The sequence below is a fragment of the Meriones unguiculatus genome, chromosome 11, assembly GCF_030254825.1.
Source record: "Meriones unguiculatus strain TT.TT164.6M chromosome 11, Bangor_MerUng_6.1, whole genome shotgun sequence".
In the NCBI taxonomy this organism is placed as follows: Eukaryota; Metazoa; Chordata; class Mammalia; order Rodentia; family Muridae; genus Meriones; species Meriones unguiculatus.
In genome coordinates this window covers 17,087,765-17,095,691 of record NC_083359.1, presented here as the reverse complement: position 1 = coordinate 17,095,691, position 7,927 = coordinate 17,087,765, and the positions used below count along the sequence as shown (strand labels likewise).

At 54.6% G+C, this 7,927-nt stretch overlaps 1 protein-coding gene across 3 annotated transcripts; it reads left to right on the top strand.

Annotated features, from left to right (window-relative positions):
- The first annotated feature begins 211 nt into the window (after positions 1-211).
- On the top strand, positions 212-7,228 carry Irf1 (interferon regulatory factor 1). 3 transcript variants are annotated; one of them, XM_021637326.2, is made up of 10 exons: positions 212-341; positions 1,313-1,404; positions 2,777-2,876; positions 3,560-3,736; positions 3,823-3,872; positions 3,980-4,112; positions 4,268-4,390; positions 5,035-5,084; positions 5,863-5,998; positions 6,243-7,228. In XM_021637326.2, the coding sequence occupies exons 2-10, from the start codon at positions 1,318-1,320 to the stop codon at positions 6,368-6,370; spliced, it is 984 nt and encodes a 327-aa protein (XP_021493001.1). In that variant the 5' UTR covers positions 212-341; positions 1,313-1,317; the 3' UTR covers positions 6,371-7,228. The 3 variants fall into 3 exon arrangements, with proteins under 3 accessions (XP_021493001.1, XP_021493000.1, XP_060219706.1); XM_021637325.2 differs by having other exon boundaries at positions 3,977-4,112; XM_060363723.1 differs by lacking the exon at positions 212-341 and adding an exon at positions 561-685 and having other exon boundaries at positions 3,977-4,112.
- Positions 7,229-7,927: the final 699 nt, after the last annotated feature.

The window sequence follows — 7,927 nt, the reverse complement described above, 5'->3', positions numbered from 1 at the left end:
TGATGAGGCGGCTTCGGCCAATGGGCGCGCGAGCGGCCCGGCGGGGGCGTGGCCGAGCCCGGGCCGGGGAATCCCGCTAAGTGTTTAGATTTCTTCTCGGCGCCGCGGACTAGCCAGTGCGCGCCACTCCTTCGTCGAGGCAGGACGTGCTCTCGGACTCCCGAGCCGAGCCGAACCGAGCCGAACCGGGCCGAGCCGAACCGAGGCCAGCCGTGACCCGCGACCCCCGCCCCCCACCCGGCATCGCCCGCAACGTTCGCTCCGTGCGCGCGTCGAGTGCCTACACCGCGACCCCCTGCCTCGCTCTCGGGTACCCTCTGGGGATCGTTCCAGTTGCAAAGGTGAGCCCGCCGGGGCTGCGCGGGGACCGACGGGCGGCGTGAAACAAAAGGCGCGCGGGACACCAGGAAGTGGGGGCCGGGGACACCCTGGGCCGGGGTGGCGCGCGAGCTCCGGAGGGCGCTGCGAGCGAGCTGGCGGGAGGCGGGCCGCGGCGTGCACCGCCCCCTGGCCGCTCTCGGCTGTCTGCGTGCGCGGAGCCGCAGCGGGGCCTCCCGGTGGCCCAGAGCGTCCGTCGCGCGCATCCGCGAGCAGCCCTGGGGGATTCGGGCCTCCGTCTGCGCGCACTTTTGGAGCTTGGCGCTTGGGCTCCGGGTTTCGGGCCCCACGGTGCTCGGTGGCCGAGGTTGGTTCGCTGCCCCGAGTGGCTGGACCCGGTCGTGGACTACCAGGGGTTTCGGGAGGAGGTGCTACAGGTGTCGCTTGCGCCACTTCTCTGCAGCTGGGGAAACCAGGCCGGAAGGGGTTGCGCCCCGCCTGTAACGTTGTGGGCCCTGGCTGCCCGAGGGGACGTAGACTGAATTGGGGGGTGGAGGTGGTGGGGAAGTGCCACGGATGGAGGGTGACTTGCTCGCCCAGCCTGGAAAGCACAGAGCTGGTGATGATAACAAGCAAAAAGTTCCAGCGTTAAGATGTCTGTGTGTTTTGGCTCTTTTTGTACACACATCCTGAAGCCATGCAAGGTTGCTTGCTTGTCTCCTCCCGACACTGGCTGGGAGGGGGTGAGAGAATAGGCAGGTGGTTTTGCCCAAGACGCTGGAGAAATCTGGAGAGCAGTTAAATTATATTGCAGGGTCCCTTCTCCATGACTGTAGGACCTGGTACCTGGCTGATGGCAGGGGGTGGGGGAGGGAAATGACCTGGGTGTGAGGGCAGGGGAAAGTAATTGAGTGAGCGGCCTTGGGTGGAGCAGGGCAGTGCCCAGGACTGTTTAACAGACTCCAAACACAGGCCTTCTGTCTTCTCCCTCCAGCCACCATGCCTATAACTCGGATGCGAATGAGACCCTGGTTGGAGATGCAGATTAATTCCAACCAAATTCCAGGGCTGATCTGGATTAATAAAGTGAGTGTTACTCTGCGTATTCCTGCCACCATGTTAACCATGTTCTGTTGGGGACCAAAGTTTCATTAGTGGACATGAGAGAGCAGGAAGATTTCTCAGTGGGTGCTGCCGCATGCCAGGACATGCAGGGTCTGACTTCTGCCTCCTGTTTCTTCCTTCCCAAAGCTGTGGCCAGCCCACCCTCCCAGAGGCAAACTTATCAGCACCAAGACTCCCCAGCATCTGCAGAGCCTGGGTCCTTGTCTCTTCCAAGAGAAGTGCTTTGTGCATAACGTCCTACATGGCCCATAGGCAGGAGACAGAGAAGCAGGCAGTGCTGCTTAGGGACGGGACTGCTTCGTAAGGGGACCCAAGGAGCCACAGCTGGTGCACAGGGAAGCATAGCAACAGTAATAGCCCTGGCAGTGATAACTGCTATGCCCTTGTTACCCTCCCGAATGTTACTGTTGTGCATTTTAGTCTTCGTAGTGGTCCTGTGAGTTGGGTCCCAGGTCAGGGAACTGGGGCCCTTGAAGGCAAGATCACACAAGTGTGAAAGCCAAGACTGAGCTTGAACAAACTTGGCTGAAAGTCAATACAGTTGGCCACCGGTAAAGAAGAATGGCATAGGAAGGTCTTCGTCTGGGAATGGCGAGATGGCTCAACAGGCAAAGACACCTGACGGCCTGACTTTGATTCTCCCATACCCCTCGCCATGAAAGTAAAGAAACAGCTCCTGCAGCTTGTCCTTTGACCTCCGCACAAGTGCCCTGACTTACACGCACACACACACACATTAAAAAATAAACCCAAAGCAAGCACAACCTTACTCACCATGGCTGTTGTTGCCATTCGCGCCTTTTTAGTAAAAACAAGCCATTTCCCCCTACATACACAAAACCATTCTGTCTTTGAGGTAGTCCTGTTTAAGGGGAGAGGAGTAGGCCAGTGTTACACAGGCAGTCATCATCCAGGTCTGGTCTAGGGTCCCCATGGGGGGTGGGCAGGACCCTGTGTGGGAGTCAGTGGTGCCAGGTGTCCTGAGCAAACTAATGCAAGGAGCTCCTGTGTTCCAGTGCTCATTAGCCAGAGAGAAGTGTCCCCGAAAGAGGGTGCTCCTTACGGCTCTAAGCACATCTGCAGCAGGTGTGTAGGACAAAGGTGTCGAGCTTCTTCTGCTGTGGCTCATCAGAACCCAGACCACCCTCCACCACCACCATCACCTGAAAGATGCGGAGTGGCCTGTTTGAGGCAGTCAGGATGGGTCAATCCAGGCCAGATGTCAGAGTGAAAAGGGGAAGTCGGTCTTTTCCCATACTTGGGGGCTGGGCACTGAGTAGCCACCAAACCTGTGGTCTCCGAGCTGACACAGTCTTATATGTATGCTATTCAGGAAGAGATGATCTTCCAGATCCCATGGAAGCACGCTGCCAAGCACGGCTGGGACATCAACAAGGATGCCTGTCTGTTCCGGAGCTGGGCCATCCACACAGGTGTGCAGGGCGGCTGGGCAGAGGAGAGATAAGGGGACACATCACCATGGAGGCTCTGGGGCCCCCAAGCTCCCCGAAACACAGCCTGCAGAATTTTTGGAGCAGGGGATGAGGCACACCTGTGTTTCCCTAGGACGGACTTCATTGTTTGAGCCAGTTCACCGAGGATTTAAAAAGTCAAAAAGCATGAATGTCATCAGGGAGTCTGTAGCTAGAATACAGTTGTCTCTGGAAAAGACAGTTTGTGAGTCGCTACCAAAAGAGACTTAGATCTTCCTTTCTCGAGGTACTGACTTTAGTAAGGTCCTCGACCCAAGCTCCACCTGGGTGGTGGCCTCCTTTCATCCTTCAGGAATCAGGCTCTTGATCCAGTTCAGACCTGTTAGTGACTGTCCTTGTTGCCTGCACTGTGCTTACTCGCTCACTTGAGAGATAAGCCTCCGTCCCAGCATGCTCTGGCTACTGAGAGCAGGGAGAGTGTTGTAGTCTAAGATAGTGAGCGCATTTGGGGGCGGGGGACAGAGACAGCCAAGAAAGCCCATCTGAGCCCTTCACATGCCTGCTGGATGTCTGAGCCAGGCCTAGGCACTGTGAGAACTTCAGGGCCTGTTGCCAGTGGGTTTTGCTTTCTTCTCCCAGCCCAGGGAACGGCTGACAGACGTATTCACTCTCCCATTCTGTAGGCCGATACAAAGCAGGGGAAAAAGAGCCAGATCCTAAGACGTGGAAGGCAAACTTCCGGTGCGCCATGAACTCCCTCCCAGACATCGAGGAAGTGAAGGACCAGAGCAGGAACAAGGGCAGCTCAGCTGTCCGTGTGTACCGCATGCTGCCACCCCTCACCAAGAACCAGAGGAAAGGTAACCGAGGGCACCGGCTCCTAGGGAACAAGGGAAGGAGGGCAGAAGGAAGACGGGCTGGGGCTCATAGCCTGTTCGTCCCACAGAGAGAAAATCTAAGTCCAGCCGAGACACTAAGAGCAAAACCAAGAGGAAGGTGAGTGAGCCTCTGAGCAGCGTTTGGTCACTGTAGGTAGGGTGGGCGGTGTGGAAGTGCTGCAGCAGGCCTAAGCTGTAGCCTGAGCTGTTTCCTCCCTGAAGCAGCTGTGCGGAGGAGATTCTAGCTCCGACACCTTCTCCGACGGACTCAGCAGCTCCACTCTGCCTGATGACCACAGCAGCTACACAACTCAGGGCTGGGGTCAGGACCTGGACGTGGACCGGGACCTTACTCCAGGTGAGGGTGCCAGGCTGCCACGGGAGCTCTTAGGTTGGGTCTAAGGCATCGTGGTGGCAGAGAGTAACCTGTTGGGGCAGGGTGGGGGGTGCTGATGCACCGCAGACTGAGAGCTCACCATCCTGACCTTCGCTTTCTGCTGCCTCCTCCCCCAGCGCTGTCACCCTGTGTCGTCAGCAGCACGATCCCCGAATGGCATATGCAGATGGACATTATGCCAGACAGCACCACTGATCTGTATAACTTGCAGGTGTCGCCCATGCCCTCTACCTCCGAAGGTTTGTACTCTGGGGGCCTGGCCTCCTTGTGTGTGTCTGGGTCTTGATCAGGAATAGATGCTTGGAAATCTGTGTGCGGAACCAGGCGTTGGCGTCAGCACACACTTTAAACCAAGCATTTAGGAGGCAGAGGCAGGTGGATCTCTCTGAGTTTGAGGCCAACCTGGTCTACATAGTTCTAGGACAGTCAGGGCTGCACAGAGAAACCCTCAAGAAAGAAAGGAAGAAGGAAAGAAAGAAAGAAACCAAGAAATCTATGTGCCATTGAGCCGAAGGAGGTGGGCACTGCTTCCCCTAGTCCCCAAAGCATGAATTTAGTCCCTGGGACACAAGAAGACAGTTCACAGCATTGGTGCGCTTCAGGCCAGGAGGGCCACATCTTGGTCAAAGGTGGCTTGTGCTCCTGGCTTCTGCACTTAGTCCTTGGAGGTTGAGGAAGGAAGTGAGGGGGTGGGATGCAGCCTTGCTCCATAGTTGGGGAGGGTGAGTCATCAGGCCAATGTCCTGTTCTGGAATCTCCAGGGCAGGCAGATGCTGGTTGGGAGGCTTAGGAGGAGTGTGCGGGTGTTGGATGGTGGAGATGGGGTAGGGGGTGTGAAATTGCAGGGCAAACATACATGGCCAACTTTTGCCCTTCCTCACAGCTGCAACAGATGAGGATGAGGAAGGGAAGTTACCTGAGGACATCATGAAGGTAAATGCCTTTACTACATCGGTGAAGAGAAAGCAAGCTAGGGAAAGCTTCCAAGTCAGTTTGGGAAGGTGCCATTGTCCCTCTGTGCCCCCTCCTCTGTGTTGGAGGACTGCTGCCTCAGCTGGTGAGAAAGCCTGGTCTCCTAACAGGCCATCCTGAATCAAGCCTCAGGGTCCCAGGCAGCCCTGAGTCGGCCCCCATCAGCGCTGTGTCCTCTGCCCCAGCATGCCCAGCCCTTCGGGTTTGGGAAATACACATCAGGTTTCAATCATAAGCTTTTGGAATCCATACTAGGATGGCTTAAAAAAAAAAAAAATAATCAACCCCTTTTAAAGCAAGTTCTTTTGCAGTTTACTTTTTTCAGCTGCAGTTTTCAAAGCAGCCATAAAAGTTTTCTGAGGTAGTTTTAATCACGCGACTCTGGCCCCAGAACATTGAGAATGTGGGTCTAGTTCCTTGTCTCCGGCTTCCCCGGCTTGTTATGCTAACCTTTGCTTGAGGCTGCCCTGCCAGATGCTATGTCCTCCTCCAGCAGAGGGAACTCGGGAAGATTCTGTGCCAGAGGGTGGAGATGGGAAGAGAGGGACAGTGACACAGCAGGGGGTAGCTCTGTGTGCTGCCTTGCTCTTGGGGTCTCATCTTGACGGTTCTGCGGATTGTCACCCAGAAATGTCCAAGGGTGTGTGATCCTGCCTGGGAAGGGTCAGCTCACTGATGGAAGGGCCACGGGATAGGAGTGCAGTGGCGGGCAGCTGATGGCTTCGTGCTCTCTCCCCAGCTTTTTGAGCAGTCAGAGTGGCAGCCGACACACGTGGATGGCAAGGGATACTTGCTCAATGAACCGGGAGCCCAGCCCTCTTCTGTCTATGGAGACTTTAGCTGCAAGGAGGAACCAGAGATGGACAGCCCTGGGGGTAAGAGGTCTCCAGATCCTTGTGGGTTCTGGGAGAAGGGGGAAGCTTACGGAGGCAAGGAAATGCTTGGAGGCAGAACCAGAAAAAGCAAACTTTTTAAACTGGGCCAACAGGTATAGCAGTGAGCTTGAGAATTCACTATTGTTCCTATGCTGGGGCTGGTCTAAAGATAAGCTGTTCTTGCTGCTGACTGTGAAGAGCTGTGCGAGATTCCCATTCCCCTCTTTTCTTTGTCATCTTCTAGGGGACTTTGGAACGGACATACAGCGTACCTTCATGGATCTGAAGAGTATGGACTCCATTTGGATGGACAGCCTGCTGCCCTCCACTGTCAGGCTGCCCCCCATTCAGGCCATTTCTTGTGCACCATAGTTTGGGTCCCTGACCCGTTCTTGCTCTCCTGAGTCGGTGAGCAAGGCCTGGCATCATGGTAGCTGTGATACAGAAAAGGAAGACTGCTGTGGCCCCCTGACATAGCCCCACTGCCAAGCAGGGACAGGACTACCTTCCTTGGGTCAGTGAGCTCTCAGGGCTTGGAATGCCAGGGTCTGGGTTTTTCTTGGGAGGTGAAGCTGGCCTTGACTTCTAGGAAGATGGACTGGGCTTCTGAGGTTAGTGGGAGGTAGAAGGCAGGGACAGGAGTTATCCTCTACCTTTTTAAAGACCTGTTGCCCGGAGAGGGTCTTGTCACTGGGCTGGCTGTGAGGGGAAGAGACCAGCGACCTCAGGAGAGCACAGCACCGACCCCAGGGCTGGCTCTGCACTAGGAGACAATTGCACTAAGTGAGTCCTATTCCCAAAGAATTGCTGCCCTTCCCAGCCGAGCCCTGGGACGGTTCCAAAGCCAGTGAAATGTGAAAGAAAAAAGGGGGTCCTGTGAGACTTGGCTCCTTCAGCCCCAGGGGAGTTCTGCCTCGCTACCTGCCCTGGCTGTGGGGCTCAGGAAAAAACACGGCACTTTCTCTGTGGACCGTACCACATTTCTGGTTAGAGGTGTACACTAACTTTTCTCCCCACATCTTGGCCCTTGTGTTTATTTATACAGTGCCTTCTGGTGCCTGCTGTCTCCTCAGGCCTTGGCAGTCCTCAGTGGGCCCATGGATGGGGTTGTGAGCGCCTTGGCGTGACTCTGAATATTGGGAACGCCACCTAACTAAATTGTATTTGATCACATATAGATCTGTGTAAATATGTATATTTTTCTTTTTATAAAAAGTTAATTGTTTACAAGGCGTGTGGCTTTTTACTTAGAAAATCAGAATCGATTTTACTTTTTATGGAAACGTCCTGGTGGGAGTCTTTGCTGGAGTTCTGCCTGAGCTCCAGCGGTGACATGCATCTATGAAAATCTTTCCAGTTATGGTCAAGAAGATGGCAGGAGGAGGGGGCTTCATACCACAGGACATGCTCTTTTATTTATTTGGGGGTTTATTTTGAGACCTGACCCGTTCTTGCTCTCCAGTGGCCCTGCTTGTCCTGGAACTCACAATGCAGAGCAGGTTGGCCTCAAGCTTCCAGAGATTTGCCTGCATCTGCCTCCTGAGTTTGTGTGTTTCGATCAAATAACTCATAGGAGTTTTTTTTTTTTTTAACTTTGTGGATCCTGGGGTTGCACTCAGGCTCAGGAGTTGACTTTGAATTCTTGAGGCTTGGGTATCCTGTTAGTCTGTTCTGTTCAAACAGTGAACAATTAGAATAGACAAGAGTACAGGCCCCGTCCCTAAGGCCTGCTGTGCTGGGTCTCACTTGATGGAAATGATCCCTACACTGTACTGAAGTTAGTCAGGCCTGGGAACCAAGTACCTATATGTACTAAATAACAGGTGGATAGAGCTTAGGGGCAGAACACCATGAAGGATGGGGGCTACCAATTGCTGGCTAGTTCACACCCACCTGATTATTTTAGTAGTTAATTCCGAGTGCTGACTA